This window comes from Pyrus communis, chromosome 3 (genome assembly GCF_041283825.1).
Source record: "Pyrus communis isolate YQ-2024b chromosome 3, ASM4128382v1, whole genome shotgun sequence".
NCBI lineage: Eukaryota > Viridiplantae > Streptophyta > Magnoliopsida > Rosales > Rosaceae > Pyrus > Pyrus communis.
In genome coordinates, this window is record NC_142567.1 from 21,117,278 (window position 1) to 21,137,160 (window position 19,883).

At 34.0% G+C, this 19,883-nt stretch overlaps 2 protein-coding genes across 4 annotated transcripts; both read right to left on the reverse strand.

The window, feature by feature from the left end:
- Positions 1–504: 504 nt before the first annotated feature.
- On the reverse strand, positions 505–7,357 carry LOC137715839 (topless-related protein 4). Of its 3 annotated transcripts, XR_015960856.1 has the most exons (12): positions 6,929–7,357; positions 6,353–6,510; positions 4,202–4,592; positions 3,822–3,911; positions 3,637–3,696; positions 3,125–3,188; positions 2,661–2,700; positions 2,068–2,216; positions 1,457–1,625; positions 1,233–1,325; positions 890–948; positions 505–662 (listed from the first exon to the last, which is right to left on the reverse strand). XR_015960856.1 is itself a non-coding variant. In XM_088691265.1 (9 exons), exons 6-9 carry the CDS (start codon positions 3,183–3,185, stop codon positions 1,279–1,281), a joined length of 426 nt encoding a protein of 141 aa, XP_088547391.1. In that variant the 5' UTR covers positions 3,186–3,188; positions 3,637–3,696; positions 3,822–3,911; positions 4,202–4,592; positions 6,353–6,510; positions 6,929–7,354; the 3' UTR covers positions 972–1,278. The 3 variants fall into 3 exon arrangements, 1 of the variants encoding a protein (XP_088547391.1); XR_015960855.1 differs by lacking the exons at positions 2,661–2,700; positions 6,353–6,510 and having other exon boundaries at positions 6,929–7,354; XM_088691265.1 differs by lacking the exons at positions 505–662; positions 890–948; positions 2,661–2,700 and having other exon boundaries at positions 972–1,325; positions 6,929–7,354.
- A 2,033-nt stretch (positions 7,358–9,390) lies between these two features.
- LOC137714798 (disease resistance-like protein DSC1) lies at positions 9,391–16,666 on the reverse strand. The gene is made up of 6 exons (XM_068453934.2): positions 15,942–16,666; positions 12,460–13,558; positions 11,985–12,278; positions 10,714–11,904; positions 10,034–10,579; positions 9,391–9,814 (listed from the first exon to the last, which is right to left on the reverse strand). Exons 1-6 carry the CDS (start codon positions 16,526–16,528, stop codon positions 9,473–9,475), a joined length of 4,059 nt encoding a protein of 1,352 aa, XP_068310035.2. The 5' UTR covers positions 16,529–16,666; the 3' UTR covers positions 9,391–9,472.
- Between the last annotated feature and the right edge of the window lie 3,217 nt (positions 16,667–19,883).

Here is a 19,883-nt window from a genome sequence, read left to right on the forward strand (position 1 = left end):
CTCCTTTCACGCATATCATCAAACACCCAGCGTGCATACTCCACACCACTACCCGACCCTCCACTCGTTGCATACAAATTAACCGAACTCGTCTGAACAAACACATTGGACCCAAACCCTCCCGTGCACATGTTCCCCTTCTCTCACCAACCTCAACCTTGCACTAATACATACGAATAGGTAAAACCCATCAGCCTCCGCTTTTGAATCCACTAGCCGTTCATACAATTTAACAGATTTTCCCGGTGTGGCCTCTGATCATCTGGTTTCACACATTAGTACCGGGTTTTCGACATTTTCAAAGACTTGACGGGCATGATCAACACCCAAAAGCAACTTAGAATGATAAAATCCGAACAAGAACGTAGCTTTTTTGTGTGAGTCCGTGAATTGTTATTTTTGGTGTGAATTAAGGGTGTACTTGCAGATCAATGGAAGCAAGTACTTTTTGGTTTTAGTCCTTACTAGAAAGTAATACCCGCACGTTGCTGCGGAATTGGAAAATGCATGAAAGATTTATGTTTAAAATATTAAAAAGGTTGCGTTGTAGTAAATTGTTTCAATTTAGGTACAATGAATTGAAACTTTGAACAATCATACCCAATGTTGTGAATAAAGGTTTTGTCCGGAATAACATTGATTTTATATCTGCATTGCGGTTCCTGCTAGAATAAGAACAAATTTACAAAATGATTTGCTTTTCAATCCAACATCATCCAAAACTATGAAATAACAGATTATATACGAAGATTTAAAAAAAAAAAAAAAAAAAAAAAAAAAGAATTCACAGATTCAACTTTCACAACATATAAAACACGACTTTCACAATATTCAAATAAAAAAAAATTGTTGGAGAAAAGGCTGAAAGGAAAAATCCAAAATTATTTACCTTGACAAGGGCTTCGAAAATTGTAGATAAAAGCCCCAAAAAATGAAGAGCAAAGTGTTCTGAAACAAAAAACAAAAGCAAATCATACAATCAAATGATCCTACGATATAAACAAAATATCCAAAATTATAAAAACAAAATTACAAAAAACAAAGAACAACGTGTTCTGAAACGAAAAACAGAAGCAAATCATATATAGCCAAAATTTCAATGAATGATTTCATATTTTCTAGATAAATCGTATTCCCTTTCGTTATGTATGATAAACATTGAAAGTTATAGCATGCCAATTGCACATTGAAACTTTGTATAGCTTTATTTTACAGAATACCAAGAGCCAAACCTGCAGAGCCACTGAACATGCTCCAAGGTCCCAAACTTTGAAGTTCTTAACTTGGTAGCTCATATACCATGACATCGCCCATGTTTGTTCCAACTGAAATCATAAAATCGCTTATTACTAAAAGAGAAGCTATAATCCAACATTTGAAACAATGACATAAAAAAGACATACAAATACAATAATTCACAATGAGTGGAATTGGAGGTCAGCTCTCTAGAGCTTACCAAGAAGTAAAATTTGTTGCACTGGGTGGAAATCCATACTCTTGACAGTTGAACCTGGACGTAAAGTCATAACAACAGACCTGGGCAAGTCATCAGAAGAGTAGGAACTCTGACCATGGCTCTGATTAGGATACGCAACAGGCTGCATATTTACTGGCAGATTATTGGCCTGTTAAAAATTGAGTTAATATAGAATCAATTACAAAAACTAAGAAGTTGAAACTAGTTGCACACTGCTCATTAAAAAAAATAAATAAATAAATAAAAAAAAGGGAACTGCAGGACCATTTGCATCATGTTTATAAGAAATAAAAAAATTGCTTTTAATTCTGTTAAGCATCCTTCCTCATCAGCCATGTTCTAGTATTTTGCATAATCTAAACTTACCTTTTTGTTACTGGCCTTTTAGGAAATAATTTCGCTACCTACCTTTTATGGAACAATACATTAAGGATATGAAATACATTTATTTCTGTAAAACTGAAATAATTCAATATTACACGGTCAAAAGAATATATGTCATAAGAAAGAAAAACTTCAAATTTAGCAATGTAACTCGGACTTCCATCAGATAAATCAGAATATGCAAAAATTAACGGATAGATTTATACCTCATATGTTATCCCGAAAGGTCTTGATCTCTTCAGAATGTGCTCAGAATCAGCCGTTTGATAGTCCATAGTTGGGTTACTGGTTGGAGGAGTCGTGGGCACTTGATTGCAGCTATATGATAAGCTTTCTGCAGCTTCCTCTTGGGTGCCTAAAATTCAATTCAAGTTTAGACTTTGTACAAAACTGCATTAATTAGCTTCGCAAGAAAGATAAAAACTTTGCAGTAAAAATATCGGCTTTAATAAGTGATTTTAGATGGAAAGTCCTTTTCTAACACAGCCCTTAAAAAGTTCATTGTTACAGTTAAAAGCAGACATTTCATTAGCCTTATAAAAAGTGTGAGAACAGAGTTGCCTTAAAAATAAGTCCTTTTGAAGAAGTGCTTAACCAAAGAGCCTCAAGCAATTTAGAAAATGTGACCAAAGTACCATACAAAACTTGATCTAAGGCAAGCGTAGCAAAAACTTGATCATAATTTTCAAAACGACGTAAAAACTAACAATATTTGTTGATAAAAATTTGTATGTAACACCTCAAGAATATTAAGATTATATGGTATGGAGTTGGACATGGCGAAAAATATAAAACTTACAGCAGAAAGATGCTTGGAAGCATCAACTATGAGAACTGGTCTGCCGTTAACATAAAGAAAGTCATGTACATTAGCTTTTCCAGTTTTGGCTATACCCTGCACTCAATCACAGTATTAGGGAAGTACCAAAAATGAAACTTTAATCATAATTATATTGTATTTACAGCTTTTGAAGAAGATTTGTTAACATGCTTTTACCTAATATTTGGAATGTAATTTCACACTTGTTTTCAAAAGCCTTCTAATCAGCCACTTTTTGTTCTATTGCAGTAATGTGTCCAATAACATCTTGTAATCTCAAAAAGAAGCTTATGATAATTAATATAATAAAACCTAAACAAAATACCAAACTCAACTCCAATATAATGAAGAGAACCTAAACAAAATACCAAACTCAACTCCAAAATAATAAAAAACTAAACAAAACTCTCAATTCAATAACCCTAGAAATTGAAATCGCTCACCTTGAGTACACAGGGCTTTGCAGCCTGGAAAGAAAAGCCTCAAAATCCGAAAAACCACCATCTCCTGAAACCAAACCCTATTTAAAACAAACATTTCAAGTAGAGGGAGGACATGCATGAAAAGAAGTCATCCTGCAAGCAGAGACTAAATGGTTTTTTTCCTTTTGATCACCCAAGTTGTTATTTGACTCAAGAAATCATGAAACCAACCACACAATTAAATTAAGACCGCAATGCACTAAATGACATTTACAACCACAATGCACAAAAACTAAAAACGAATTGAAAATGCTATATAAATGTAAGTATTCATATCTAAATTTAATTTTGACAGATAATTTTCTTGCTGAAAAACTTTGATCTGCAAAACCAAAACAACATTTTTCAACAAAAAAGAACTAATTTAACAAAGCAAATACAGTATACAAAAACAGCTATTCAATTTAGCTTCATTTAGAATACAGGAAATCCATTCAAAACGACCAAAAGGATAAAAATACAGAAGAATCAACCTTTTTGAAAGATCACTGGTTCCATCGTACGTTCAATAATTTTATCATGAACCAAATTATCTGAAATAAAAACAAACTCCATTATCTAAATGAGAAGAAAACCAATACAGATTAACAGAGAAAAACGCATTCACACACATGCATAATACAAGACATACAATACAATACATAATTAAATGACATACCTTGATGGTCCGCAGATCTGCGACCTTGTTTCAAGAAGAGCAGAAGGGTACAATTTTAATGATGAGGCAGTACAAACTTCTGAGTGGGAACTGAAATTAGAACAATGTAAATTTCAAACCATTTATAAGTCCCAAATCACAAAAGCCCCAAATTTAAACAAATTAAAGCCACCGGAATGTACAACCCAAAGAACTCGCCCAAAAGCCCTAGCTTTTCTGCCTAAAATAATCCTTTAAATCAAACCGAAAAACTGAAGATGGTTACCTGAATTCAATAAAAATTAAAATATAATGAATTTACTATTAACCATGGTTTTTTTAAGATAAAAATCTAAAAAAATCCCAAACGATCCCAAATTTTGGAACTGCTTTAAACCAACCTGCCATGAAATTATCGCCGCTTGAGAAATCTTCTTCAAATCAGAACGGAAGAGGCAGCACGTGCAGTCGGTTTCCGCTGTGCCTCTAATGTTGCTTCAGCTTTCTCCCTTGCTTCTTCACATGTTTCCATCCCTGAACTGCACTTGTCTGCTTCCCTTTGACACTGGGATGCAATCTTCTTAGCCTCCAGCAGAGCCATATGAGCTCGTTGCTGATTTTCCAAAGCTTCAACTTCCCGAAGCTTCAACTCCTCAGTCAAAAAATCCACAAAGTTCTTTAAACCAAAGGAGAATTCCAGAGATCCACCCGAGAGAAGCAGAAGAGTGCCACCCGTTCCCTTCCTTTCTACGATGGCGGACACGCGTAGAGAAGGGTAAATCCGTGATTTTACTATATAATACATAAAAAAAGTCGAGAATTGTTAGCAACTGAAGGGTAATCACGTCAAAACACTGTTAATGAATAGTACCATTCAGTTTGGGTTTTAGTATATACTAGAAATAGTGTCCGCGTGTTGCTGCGGGATTACAAAATGTGTGAGCATAATATATACAAATGTTTAAAGAATAACGAAGTTTGAATCAAGGGTGTATAAGGGCTTGTGAAAATGATAACATTCAAACAAAACTCTGTATGAAAGTAAAGGAATAGAAAAAGAGAAATATAACACATACCATTTGTTTGGTGTTAACCAATGTGATTCAAATGTGTTCATTACGACGATAGAAATTGAGGATCAGAAAGAATTCAACAAAATCACATATTTGAAATCAAAGATCAAAGCTGCCTAAATACCAAACTATTCATTAAAAATACTGAAAACTTAAAAATTAGATAAGTACATCAGTGAGTTTTGTAAGATCATCTATGTTGAAAATGTTTCGAACTAAATTTATTAAAGTAACTGATATATTGTGATAGAGCATGAGAAAAACAATAAATACAAATTGGATATAATAAGGTATAATTGTTTGGTGACGTAAGAAAAAGTATTGGTTGATTCTAAAGAAAGTGAAATATGTTAAAATTAAAGTAATTGAAAAGGAAGTGTCATTGAATGAAACTGAAAATGTGGTAAAGTTATTAGATTTTTGAGTTCAAAATTTGATGTCATTGTTTAGGTATTTTGGTGTAAATGACAGAATTCAATCAAACATGTTTAAAAGTGACATGATACGCAAAAAAAGATGGATCAGATATATCTAGTTCGGTGGCTCTTAATTAAAACAAACAATACCATAATTCACCAATGTGACAGAGATGCACTGTGTGTGCAAGATTAGGGATGTGTGTAGACGTACTTACGCTACCAAAAAATCTAAGCAGAATTGATGACTGACTTTAACAATTAAAATCAGATACAACTTTTCAAAAATAAATCAAGGCCATGGGCACAGTTTGTCAATGAAATGATTTTAAGTCAAACGTTTACAGGTAGGAGATAGCAGATATTTGTATTGCATATCCTAGCAGAATAAGTGGATATCAAGGAGAATTAGATTTATTCAATTTCGATAAAAAAAAATGAATTAATGCAGAAACAACATTTGTGCACATTGAGAATGAAATTAACTAATTAAATTACTAATCCCTACTGTAAATTTCACACCTATGCTCAAAACAGATTTGAACAAAACAAAGACGCCAGATATGGAACCCAAAGAACTCACCAGGAAGCCCTGGCTTTCATGGGTAAGAAATTCTTCAAATCAAAGCAAAAAAAAAACTAAAGATGGTTACCTGAATTCAATAAAAATTAAAATATAATTACTCTTAAGCATGCTTTTTTTTTTCAGGAATCATAAAAACTTGAAAATATCCCAAACATTTCTTACACCTCATGTATTCAACAGAGCTTGAATTTCTAAAGGGAAAACTTGAAATCATATATGTAAGAGTTGTATTCCCTCCGGCAGATAAAACTGGGAAAGCCAAGGCTTTCCAAAATCCTAATAACTTTACATATTATCAATTTTCCAACAAAATACATAGGTTCCAGCACTAACAACATAAAAACTTTTAAAATTGCAATCTAAACTAATGTTTTCTCTCTTCCTCTCCCTGTCCGTATTCCCTCTGTCACATAAAAGGCATAAACACAAAACTGTCTAAAATTCCAACGACACCTCTCATTTCTTCCTAAAAAATACAAATCCATTTTAATCCAACAATTATCAGTGCATCCCCAAACTGGAAAAAAGTAGAAGGACAGAAAACGTACCCAAAATATAACAGCAGCGTTACAGGTGCTTCGAAATAGTCACACCTTACTTTCTAACTCATTCGTATACTTGACTTTCTTTTCCTTCTACCTCAGAGCAAATTGTGTATTAGTTAAAGACCACAAAATCAAAATACTGGAAAGCCACAATTTACAACCCAAGCATATAAGATTAAGAAAAATCAAGCAAAAAATAGCTGCACAGACCAAATGAAATCCACAAAACTAAGCCAAATGTAATCTGTAAAGATTTGGCATAACACAGAGACCAATTTCCCCTAGTTTAATTCTGATAAATGCAAAATGATCACAAATAACTCACTCAAAAATAGGAAAGCAAAATGACCTAAAAACAACAAAATCAAAACCTCAAAATCAGAACAAAAATCGCAAACCACATAAGCAAAATTATTGAAAATAAAAAATCAACATGCATTAAAGCCAACAATGATCGGCAAAAGCATGGAAATCAATTAGGAAAAAAGGTTTTTATTTCGAAACTCACCAATTTGATCCTCTCATCAACGACGAATTGGAATCGGCAACGTGGAAACACCGAATTTTGATAATTTAATCTCCAGGGCAGCAACCCAAGGAGCAGAACCAAGCCTCAGAAAATTGACTTCAGCTGGTTTCTATCCTTTGACACACGCGGACAAAGCCAGAATCAGAGAGGCAACACAAATTGAGAGACAGCAGTGGAATGGAAAAACAAAAATCCACAGGATAAACTCGAAATAGAGAGTTGATCGACGATGGTTTCTATGGCTTGACAGGCACGGAGCAAGCCGTAATCGGCGAGGCACCACAAAGTGAGATAGACAAAGGGTAAGCTCGAGAAGAACATAAGAGATCTAGATCTGTGAGAAAGCTGAGAAAAACCGAGAAGACTCAGTCCAAATAGAGCATGCATCGGTGACAGACGCGTGGAAGTAATGGCCAAAGCCGGCAATTTGCTGTGGCAAAACCTGAAGAGAAGAGAAAACGGAGACAAAATAAAGGGCATTTCCGTCCTTTTACTATTTCTGAACAGTGCTAAAACTCAACTCAACTGAGTTTTAGTTTATAGGGAAATTTTGAAATAGGTCCAATTTTTAGTGACTTTTGACTTTTGAAATAGATCTAATTTTTAGTTACTTTGGACCCATTTCAAAAAACCCCTAATTTATATAATGTAAATATAAATATGTCATTTTATAAAAGGGTAAAAAGGGCATCAAAATTTTTATTAAAATATGGGTGAGGGGAGAAGACAGTGGAATGAAATTATTAGCTCTCCTCAAGAATTTTAAAACTACAATTGAATTACAAGGAGTTATAATAATTCAACAAATATTAAATTTGAATGAAATTAAAATTTTAAACTTTAGAAAGAAAAAAATTAACAAAACCCCACATTAATGGGTGGTTTATGTTTAACTTCTAATTTATTCAAGAAAAAAAATTTTCTATTTTATTTTCAAAATTTTTTTAATAAATAAATAAATATATATATATATATATATATATATATAGAAAACACTTGAATTTCTTAGGGGGTATAGTCAAACTAAGATTTTAAAGGATTTTAAAAGTGACAGATTTGATAGGATTTAAGAGAATTAAAGACTCCTACAAAATTCATATGGATTTTAAAGAATTCGAATGGATTGTGGTGGATTGTTTTGGATGGATTTGAAATTCTAGGGGGTGAGGTTGGATTCTTTTTAGTCTTGGTTATATATACTTTTTGCTCTCAAATCCTACAAAATCCACAACTTATTGAAATCCTCCAAAATCTTAATTTTTTTAATACACTTAGGTTTGGATGGATTTTAAAACCCCTTAAAATCTTTTAATTAACTACACCTAGATTTGAATGAATTCTAAAATCTTTTAATTTACTACACCTAGATTTGAATATATTCTAAAATCTTTTAAAATCTTTAATTGACTACACTAGGATTTTAAAGTCTTTTAAAATCCTCTCAAATCCGAGTTTAACTACATCCCCTAATTTATTTTGTAAAAAATCATAAATAAAAAAATTTAATTTAACATTCAAAGGCTAAGGGGCTAGTATATTATTTATTGGTTTGTTTGTTTTTTTTTTTTTTTTTTTTTAATTTTTACTTGTTTTAGTTTTATTATTTTTATTAAATTATTTTAAAAAATAATAAACTTACAAAACCACCCAGTCCCACTACGCGAGTGTTTTGTTCTTTTGAAATCCTAATGGGAGAAAGACAATTTTGAGGTTATGAAAACTTCATTATTTCGCCTTCTCCCTATATATATCACTTTAAATAAACATTAGAGAAATTGGATAAAATGCATTAGAATTCAAATATCAGAAGAGTTGCTACGTAAACTACGTCAACATCCCTTTCACATTTCTTCTCAGCCTAGATGTTCCACCTTTCCCTCCAAATTCACCTTCTTTTTTTTTCTAATTCGACATCTAGTAACATGGCACCGAATGATTGGATGAAATTGGTTCAAATATAATTTAGGGGTAAATTAGCTATTTCCAAACAGATTAAGTGCTAAATTTGGAGATTTATAAAATAATGAAAATATGGTGATAGTTCAAGATGGTAAGAAAATATTTTTGCTCACCTCCTAAAGTGGGGATTAGGTTCACCCTCCATTGGTTATTGTGAGGTTAGTTTTAACTTTGAAATTTGTGTCTTAAATGAATTGAATCAAACTAATCTAACGATAAATAATATAGGGTGAGCATTGCCTCCACTGTTGGGGATGAGCAAAATGTGTTGAGAAGTCAACGATATCATTCCTGATATCTTGGCTTAGTTTTAGGAAACTATTTTGTAAATTATTTGTAATTGATTTGTGAATATTTGTAATCCTAGAATGTAGGCTAGGTTACTTCCTCGGTAAGGACTCTCATTGTATAAAGTCTCTTAGTATCAAATGAAGAAATTAACTTCTGCAAATATTCTTTGCACGATTCTTTACAAAATGCACTCAAGAGGACAAATCGCAGTTTAACAAAGTAAACAAAGAAAAGAAACATACCAATACCGCTTTAGTTGTAAAAATGTAAATGTCAAAATTCAACATTATATCTTGGAGAAAAGTAATAGGGCCTAGTTACCGCATGACTTGTTGGCTTTAGACTCTTAATATGCATTTGCTTCAGGTCCATAAGACTAGTTTCCCCGTAAGATTGACAGACTAACATGTTTGCATTAGTGTCAATTCCACTTTCACTAGCTTTTTCTTCAGACTCATCACCTGATCCACTTGCTTCTTCTTCAGACTCATCACCTGATCCATTGGTTTTGGGCTCATTGGCTTCAAAATTATCATGGTGTCTTTCTTCTTTTTCTTCTTCTTCTTTTGGTTCCCCTGGCACGATGACCAATGCCGTCTCAATGCAAGATGAGGCCTAAGACGAAAATGAAATGAGACCTTCCAAATGTAGTACTTTAATATAATTTCTTTTAATAAACTAGGAAAACTAGGAGAATAAGGAAACTTTTGCTTTTTTCTTATCTTTTTTCGAGTATACGATGAAGATGAAATTTTAAATATATATGTAAAATAAAGGTATAAAAAAAAACATGAGGCCTATTTCAAAGTGAGAGGTCCAAGGAACAGGCCTTACTTTCTTTGCCTCAGTGCTGCCTCTGACAATGACAAGACCACATTTGAATCTCTCAGCATCTTCGACATACAATGGGTATATCCCACACTTCTCCACCTTCATGTAGGAAGTGGGTTCGCCGGAATCCTCATCCACCAGGCAGAATTCAACAGAGGCTTCATTGGCAAGGTTGCAAAAGTCAGGGGAGCATTTTTTTGCTACCTCTTCACTTTTAAAGGCCTCATTCCATAGGTACACGTGACGTTGGTCGTAACAGTAGTCATTCAATTTCCAACTGGCTTGTCTGATATCGAATTCACTAGTGAACATTTCGTGGCTTTCACCCTTGAATTTGACGTTGAAACTAGCTCTTACCATCCAGTTCAGCTGGCAGTTCAACTCCCAAGAAACAACAACAGCAAGCGCGAAACCCAATAAACCTGTTCGAAACCAATCCTGACGAAGCTCGATGATTACCGAAGATTCCTCACTTCGATAGCTGAACCAATTTGGAATTTTTTTTCCCGGACATACAATGCTAACCAAAGGCCAATAACTGTAATACTCCTGTAATATTTATGGGAATTACATTATTTAAATTTATGGGAGCTAGCAGCTGCTCCAACATTAATTTGGTGAGAGCACAGAAACATATATATTCAATTCAACAACACAAGTGAGAAAGAAAAAGGGAGGCATACATGGTCGTGGTCTTCATCAGCATCTTCTTCTTCTTCTTCTTCTTCTTCTTCTTCTTCTTCTCTTAACTTTGACGATGCAATTGCCACTTGCATAATTCTAAGCTGTGCATCATCCATTATGTTGCTCCTTGCATTTTGATCCAAATTTCGGCAATTAGAAAAATCAAGTTCTCCAAAATATTCATATTTATCCCAACCTTGTGTGTAGTGTGTGGTCCTTGAACTTGACACCGTCTTCAGTGACGTGCAACCATGTGCTTGAAGTAAACGTACTACTGGGAGCTCTGGTAAAGATTGAAGCCACTTGCAGCCAATTAAGCAAAGTGTAGATAACTGAGAAGCTTGTTTGATGTTCGCAGGTAAGCTCCTAATCGTGCTTCTACTCAGATCTAAATCTCGCAATGAGGTTGTGCAAACGAAGCCATCGGGGATTCCTAATATACTGCTGCGACTAAGATTTAGTACTTCCAAAGAAAGCAAACCGACAGAGTTGGAAGGCAATTTTTTAAGTTTCCGACAGGCATAAAAGCTGAGAATTTTAAGATTGGTCAAATTGTAGATACTTCTTGAGACTACTTTAAGGTTCTTGCACATACCAAGATCTAATGTCTCAAGCCCAACTAGATTTCCAACAGACGAAGGAAGCTTTTCGACCGCTGTGCCTTCCAAACTAAGAAAGTTCAGATGTTCCATTGGCTCCAAGATTTGAGGGAATTTGTAAAATATTGAGCACCATTTGAGGTCAAGACTCTCAAGATATTTCAACTTACAAATGCTCTTTGGGATACTTAAAAGCCTTTTGCAACCGTTCAATTTAATTCTTTTCAGCGCAGGGAGAAACTTGATTGACGAGTGTAGCTCTTGAACAGCTGTTTTATTTAAAATAAGAGACTCCAAATGTTCGATTGGGTCCACAATCTCTGGGAAGGATTCAAGTTTAGAGCACCTAGACAAATCGAGTTCCTTGAGAGATTTCAACTTGCAAATGTTCGTAACACTGAAGAGACTCGTGCAGCTTCCAACATCAAGATAAGTAAGCTTGTCAAGATGTTGAAAATATGAAGGAATTTCAACCAAACTTTCACAGCCACGAAGATTTATTTGCCCAATTTTTGGACTCCCAGAGAGATTTGGAACTTCAGTTAGATCGCTAGAGTACTGTAGATTGATCACTTCTAAGTTCACAAGTCCCTGTAACACAATTAAAGATAACTAATAAGCGTGATTTTCTACAATGCAATTTATGCAAGAACTAAAATAAACATATGTACCTTGTCTTCTTTCCAAAGCTGCTTAACTAGGCTATCGGGCATATGAAGCTCAACTAGGTTTTCAGGAGAAAAATTTGACGGCAAATATTTCAAAGGATATCGACTCCAGTAAAGATAACGAAGAGAATTGGGAAGATCTAGAGAAGTGGTTAATGTGCTGTTGTTTCCAAAATGTTCAGAATAAACCACAATTAGCATTATTAGGTTAGGCATCACTTTGAAATCTGCACGTTTCAATGGTCGCTTTTCAATTTGCCAACATTTAATCAATATGGCTTGAACAATTGGAGTTCCCTGACAGTAAGAGCAAAGTTTAAATGTGAATATATATACAACAAAATTCAATCAAATTAAACTTTCAGGAATCTGACTTTTTTTGCTATGAATGAGTTCTTTGGTGTTTTATCAAATAAAGTTCACTATTTACTTTTAGTAGAAAAAGAAAAGAAAGAAATTGAATGTAGTTGGCTCTTACCGTGTTACTTTCCAGTAAATGGTAGACATCCTCATCGTTGAACAACCTATTACGTTTACCAGGATCTTCAATACATTGTTCGTGAACAATTGTATAACCCATTTCTTGAATCAAATCATGCATCTCTATGATTTCCTGTGCTGAATCAATTGATATGAGAGACATGTCAATGAGAACTCTAATTCCAGCTGCCGCAAAGAATCCACGAATGCCTAACAATTTTTTTACGTACTCCACATTCTTCCCTTTATGAAAACAAGCTATATCTAAAAATATCTCCTTTTCATTTCTTCCCAATCGATCATAACTTAGTCTCAACACTCTTTGGATATTTTCATTGGGAAATTGTTTCAACTTGTTCAATTCATCTTCCCATTCTTCTTTGCTCTTGCAATTTAGGAGTGAGGACCCTAGAGTTACAAGAGCTAAAGGAACACCTCCAGCATAACCCACTGCCTTTTCTGCCAACTCCTTATAATCTATTGTAGGAGTATTCTTGAAAGCACGTGAATGAAATAGCTGAAGAGCATCATCTGGTTTTAATCCCTCGACCTCGTAGATCTTATCCTCTTCAACAGTTTGCCGAAGTGTGCTCCTATCTCTACTTGTGATAATTATTCTACTTGCAGTGCCATACTGAAGACAGTTGCCAGCTAAACGTTCCATTTGCATTGAATCACTCACATCATCAAGAACAATGAGGACCTTTGTACGACTGAGCCTTTCTCGAACAAAAGTTGATCCTATGGACAGACCTTCCTCCTTTAGTATGTCTTTAAGAAGTGTTTTTTCCAAGTGATCTAGTCCATGTGGTTGTTTTGAGTTCTCCTTGACATTTCTAAGAAAACAACAGGCTTCAAATTTAGAAGAGAGTTTGTGAAATACAGTTTCAGCAAGAGTGGTCTTGCCAATACCAGCCATACCCCAAATACCTACAGTGATGCAAGCGTCCTGTGAATGAATGCCTAATAGTGATTCAATTTGCTCGATGCGGCTTTCAATTCCGACCAAACCCTCTAAATTGCATGATGATTCACATTTCAATCTGGTCCAAATGTGATCAACGACTTTCTTAATTAGATCCGCCTCCGTCTCCGTCCTGGCATATTTAAGTATGATTATGTACGAAAGAAAAAATTAGTCTTAAATATGCCTTACCAAATCTTAGCACAAATCAAATTGTCACAAGTTTAAACAAAATTATTATTTTATACAGAGTAATGTTATTCATACCATGTGTTTATACCACATTTCTATATCACCTTAAGTGGCATCTAATGTGGACAACCACATCATTTGAAAAATTGCAAAACCCAAGGAAAGGAAGGAGAAAGACTTCTCGTATACAACAATCATCATTTAATTAACTAGTTTTTCTTAATTATTAGTTTATTAAATAATGAACTAAATATAAAAATCTGATTAATTCAAATGATGTGGATGTCCACATCAAATGCCATCTAAGGTGGTATGAAAATGTGGTACAAAAACATGGTATGAATAACATTACTCTTTGGGTGCTTTAGATTTAGCCCCTTACAACTGTTGAACTCTAGACATAAACCCACCTATATTAAAATATCTAAATAAAACCCAAATTTTGAATTTGATGTCATGTAAGATAAAAGATGTCCATATATTTAAATTAATTTACAACACCATGCCACCAACATTAATATGGCTATTACGGTTTTTTTGTAGACTTTTAATTTATTGTCTTTTGTTTGTCAACAACATTCAATTAATTCAATTTTTTTTTGCTTTTAATTTAGAAAAACAAAAAAAAGAAGTTCTTTTCTTCTTTTAAGTGAAATCGCCTAATCCAAATCTAATTAGTTCAATATACATTCTATTGAAAAAGTAGATACATTAACTTGTGAAAATTAAAAAAAAAAAAAAAAAAAAAGGGTAAAATTAAACTTGTAGATACATTGTTTCTTGTAAAAACTAAACAATAGTTACATTATTTTCATAAAAAAAAAATAAACAATGTGTAATTTTTTTAAAAAAAATTACACAATACGTACACAATTTTCGTAAAAATTAAATAATAGGTACTTTATTTTTGAAAAAAAAAAAAAAAAAAGAAGGAAAAACTAGTAGAAACATTGTTTCTTTTTTAAATTAAACAATGAATTTATAAGGTAAATTAGTTTTCATGTATTTTGCATATATGGGTTTGTTATTATGTAGGTAAATTATTTTTCATGTATTTCACATATACTGGGTATATTATTTTTCTTTTTTTTTAAGCAATCTAACATTTTAAAATTTTAATAGTAGGTGCACTATTTGAATCAAATGTGTCACATCCCGACCCAGGACGGATCACTTCCTGGGCCCACTCCACCATCGTAGCACGATATTGTCCGCTTTGGGCTTACCATTCCCTCATGGTTTTGTTTTTGGGAACTCACGAGGAAATTCCCAATGAGTCACCTATTATGGGATTGCTTTAGCCCCCTTCTCGCTTAACTTCGGAGTTCCTACGGAACCCGAAGCCAGTGAGCTCCCAAAAGGCCTTGTTCTAGGTAGAGATGAGAATATACATATAAGGATCACTCCCCTGGGCGATGTGGGATGTCACAATCCACCCCCCTTAGCTCTGATACCAAATTGTCACATCCCGACCCAGGGCGGATCACTTCCTGGGCCCGCTCCACCACCGTAGCACGATATTGTCCGCTTTGGGCTTACCATTCCCTCACGGTTTTGTTTTTGGGAACTCACGAGTAACTTCCCAATGGGTCACCCATCATGGGATTGCTCTAGCCCCCTTCTCGCTTAACTTCGGAGTTCCTACAGAACCCGAAGTTAGTGAGCTCCCAAAAGGCCTTGTGCTAGGTAGAGATGAGAATATACATATAAGGATCACTCTCCTGAGCGATGTGGGATGTCACAAAATGTTTTTTTTTTTTTTGCAGGTAAATTATTTTGCATGAATTTTGCATATATCAAGCATTTATATATATATATATATATATATATATATATGTGTGTGTGTGTGTGTGAGAGAGAGAGAGAGAGGGAGAGAAATAATTTAACTACATTAATATGTAAAATATAATTTTATTGAATTAATTAAGCTTGTATAATAACATATATTAGACATGTTTTATGTTATTATATATTAGGCAATGAATTTATAACATTATTGTTTTATTTTTTATTTTTTATTTTTTTTTGGGTAAAATCATTAATTCTCCCTTACCATCTATCAGCATGACATTAATTATGTACATCAAACATTCAAATAGGGTTTATTAAAAAAAAAAAAAATCAAATAGGGGTATTTTAGGCATCCGAAATTTTTTAATGTGTGAAGTCAAATATAATTAATGAATTTGCTGATGTGGAATCTAGTTAATGGATTTTATTCAAGAAAAAAAACTTATGTCTGGTTTTATGTAGAAAAAATTAAGTTTTAGGAGCTAAAGTTATATTTTCAGTTACTCTTTTATACAAGTTAAATAAATAGTTACCTTAATTTTTCTGAATAAGGAAACCCAGACAGATTGGCTGCAGTGGTCAAAGCATCCCTCCACTTTTGCACCTCGTCGATACTGTCGTTGAAACGTTTTTCAAGTTGAGCAAATGCACGTGCATAACTCCCGCGCTGTCGTCGTACATCAGATGGATTGATGTCATAGAATATGGGTATAACTATCTGGCCAGATTTTTCCTTGCATTTGAGTACATGCACAAGTTCCTTCAAACACCAGGTGGAAGAAGCGTAGTCTTGTGAGAAAATGATCACCGAAAGAGTGGATTTCTCGATTGCCTCTAGAAGGGCAGGTTCGATTTCTTCTCCTCTCTGAAGGTTGCAATCTATGTAGGTTTCAATTTTCCTCTGAACTAAGGCAGCATGAAGATGGCTAGTAATATTAAAGCGGGTGTCCTCACCTCTGAAACTGATGAACACATCATACTTTTCCTGGCGAGGGGTGTTATCAGCATGAATATCATCATCAGCAGCAGCAGCACCAACACTAGCAGCACCAGCAGAAGACGGAGAAGAAAATCTTAACGATCTGCAGCACATGTGCAAGAGAGGCATGATACACTCCATCGCTCTCTGTCTGTCTCTGTCTCTGTCTCTCTGTCTCTCTGTCTTTCTGTCTGTCTGTCTGTCTGGCTGGCTGTCTGTCTCTTTGTCTCTGTCTCCCTCTGAAGCATAGACAGAGAGAGCTAGAAGTTGGGAAGCAAGCAAGGGAGGAGAGAGCAGTTGCCCGCAGAGACCAGATCAGTTTTGAGTTCAGCAATTGTACTTTTTGACTTGACGTGCACAGAGTACCGAAAGTTCGGAGTACTCTATACGGAATCTCCAAGAAAGTCATCAAAGAATGATGACAAAAAACAGTAGAAATGAAAACCCAAGTCAAGCACCTTCCGCGAACAAAAATTCAAACGTTCACACAAATAAAGACAAATAAAGGGCACATCATCATCAGTTCATACATTTCGTTAAAGCTGACAACTCACGCAACTCTTCAATTAAAGATAGAAGCAAACCAAAACATTTGAAATGAACGAGCGAACCTTGAGATAGAAAACGTACACCTCCCAAATTGGCTTTGGTGAATTAGAGTTTAGCCTGATTACTAGAGTTATTAGAAAGACATGTGGTGGATTTGCCCTTATGATTAGAATATTTCTCTTCAACTTACTGTGTGTCACGTTCAAATCCTCTTCTCTCCCTTTAGCATAAATTGGTGTAAAATATTGGTTATAATTAAAAAAAAAAAATTTAAAAAAAAAAAAGCAAGCTCTTTCCCATTCAATTGATGTGTTTACACTTTTTACATTCAAAGTTTGGAATTTTCCCAGTAGTGAAAATGCACATATGCTATGAAAGTGCTCCTTGGTGGAGAATCTCTTAACAAAACATGAGACCCCTTGTATTTTTTGTCTCACCCTAATTTGAGAGTTGCCCTAGAATTAAGATGGGACAATTAGTTAGCGTATTAAACAATACAATCAGTTTGACAAACTCATATGTCCATATCGAAAATGAACAAACTGTAGTAAAATTGATGAGGTTCCAATCCAAGTTTATAGGACCTGGATTAAAGTTAGCTGCAATATATAGGCCATAACCTAGCTATCTCGTACACGTTGTACTTCACTAAGGATTTGGAACATTCCAACCCCAGTTATGAAAAGATTAACTGAAAAAATAAGAAGAAAAAAAAAAAGCGAATGCAAATTATGACGTTGGATCTCTCCCGCTTGAGGAGACCATAGGCAGCAGCACCTGTCCTATGTGCAACAGAGGTTACCAACGGGGCCATGTGCTTTCTTATAAATCATTGACCCATCTATATGTGTTTTTTTTTTTTAAGAAAAATTAATGACAATGATTTCAAAATTTTAAATCTTAATCAAAAGTCATGTAATAATTTTATTTAACGATTATAACAAAGTCTAAAAATAAATCAGTCTAATTTAAATAGCCCAAATATTAAGTTTTCAATTTTGTCCATGACTGCAAACTTTTGTCTGTTTAATATATTTCTTCATTTATGGATGTCCTATTTTGTCTACTTCCCCCATATCTTCCTGACTTTCAAAACCTTTCATTTTTTTTTTAATTTTACATCGCAGCTCCATCTCTGTCACCATGCAAAATCCACAAATCAGATCCCCAAACTTCATTTTGAGCCGTCTCTATCTTGGCGGCGAGGCAATACAAAGTGACTAATATTGATTGTCGGGCTGACAGAAGTCGATATTCAGAGGACATTAGAGTTGGAGAAGGTTGTGTTGTCAAATTATAATCCTGTCTAATCTAGGGCTCGTGGACATCTTCCACCACAAAATTCAAGGAATTCGTCGACAAACACCCAAACCAGACCTCATTTGCGCCATTGCACAACGGTACCGTTTCATAGACCCTCTCCCAACTACTTTATTGAAGCCATTTTCTGTGGTTTTCCTTGCCGACATTAACAAGCTCCAATTGCAGCAAATTTAATTGCTCATCATATTAAATTGTATTATGTTTTTTTTTTGGGGGGGAGTGATTCTTGTTTTGCATAGACAAGGTGTTCGAGCAACACAAATTTTTGTATCCTTTTCTATTTTCCCTCTTTCGTTATGATTAATTAAATTTTACCCGCATGTGATTTTTTTATTTTTTTACTTTTTATTTTTTTTAAATTCGACAATTGGGAAATGCAATCCCATTTGGTGATGTTTGGTTGTTGAAGGTGTTTTCTTGACTTTTATTTAAATTAAAGCTCGGATTTACGGAAGACCATATAAAATTTGGAGAAATAGTGTGATCAGTCTTAGGACTTTGGTTAATCTTAGCTCTGAAGTTCGTGTAAAAGTATAACTTGAATTCATTAAATCATTCAATGTTCTTGTTTTATGACTATGGTTGAAGAAGATGTGGTATATGGACCTAAAAGTTGTAGAGTATGTAGTCCTTTGATCTTGAAAATTGTAGTTGTACACCCATGGATGTATATCGTATGGGTCAATTCTACTTCCATTGACACTGCTAAATATAATCTCGCTTTTCACATTCGGTAAAATTGAATGATGGAATAATCACTATATTGTCTTTATCTTGACACACACATGGGATGATTACATGATCACCATATTAAGATGCTTGTAAAATGATAGAGATTGAAAAAAATAATTCTCATGGTCTTGCCGAATATTGCTTGTTTATGTGGGGTTTTCACATTTTTTTTGTCTGCTGCGCCACGTGTAATGTAACATACCTTTTCAAAAAGGATGAGAAGCATCTCTATATATAAAGCCAAACCTAAAGTTAATAGTGTTTTTGGATACACAAGTTTCACAAAAAAGAAGTGGATAAAAATGCCCCCAAAACCAAAAAATTCAAAAGCAACCCAAAATAATGCATCAAATGTGGTAGGGGTATTTTCATCATTTTAACAGTGTTTTTCTAATAATTAATTTTTTTGTACAGTTTTTTCTTTCAAATAATTAGTACCTCATAATAGACTAGCAATAATGTGATTCAATTAGTTGTTCATTAAATATTATTTTCTCTATTTTAAAATACATTCAAAATATCTTAAGAGGCTGCAATGCCGGTTATAAGAAAGGTCTTTCGCACGCGGATAATAATGTAATTAAATTAGTTGTCAAATGATTGTTTGTTTTAACAAACGATATTATCTACACTAAGGGGACCAGGGGTGGGCTTAGCCTCACAATGGGTTAGCAATAATGTGATTCAATCAGTTGTTTATTAAATATTATTTTCTCTATTTTGTATGATTAGTACCTCAAAATAGGATAGCAATAATGTGATTCAATCAGTTGTTCATTAAATGTCTCACAATGGGATAACAATAATGTTATTCAATCTGTTTTTTGTTTTTTTTGTTTTTTTTATTTTTTTTTTGAACAAACGATATTATCTACACTAAGGGGATGGGGTG

Coding starts and splice junctions, on each gene's coding strand:
- LOC137715839 (XM_088691265.1), bottom strand. CDS start 3,185: ATGGTGGTTTTTCGGATTTTGAGGCTTTTCTTTCCAGGCTGCAAAGCC. Junction 1,626..2,067: donor CTTTCGGGATAACATATGAG/GTATAAATCTAT, acceptor AATTTTTAACAG/GCCAATAATCTGCCAGTAAA. Junction 1,326..1,456: donor GCAACAAATTTTACTTCTTG/GTAAGCTCTAGA, acceptor TTATGATTTCAG/TTGGAACAAACATGGGCGAT.
- LOC137714798 (XM_068453934.2), bottom strand. CDS start 16,528: ATGGAGTGTATCATGCCTCTCTTGCACATGTGCTGCAGATCGTTAAGA. Junction 12,279..12,459: donor ATTTACTGGAAAGTAACACG/GTAAGAGCCAAC, acceptor TCTTACTGTCAG/GGAACTCCAATTGTTCAAGC. Junction 9,815..10,033: donor GCAGCACTGAGGCAAAGAAA/GTAAGGCCTGTT, acceptor TTTTCGTCTTAG/GCCTCATCTTGCATTGAGAC.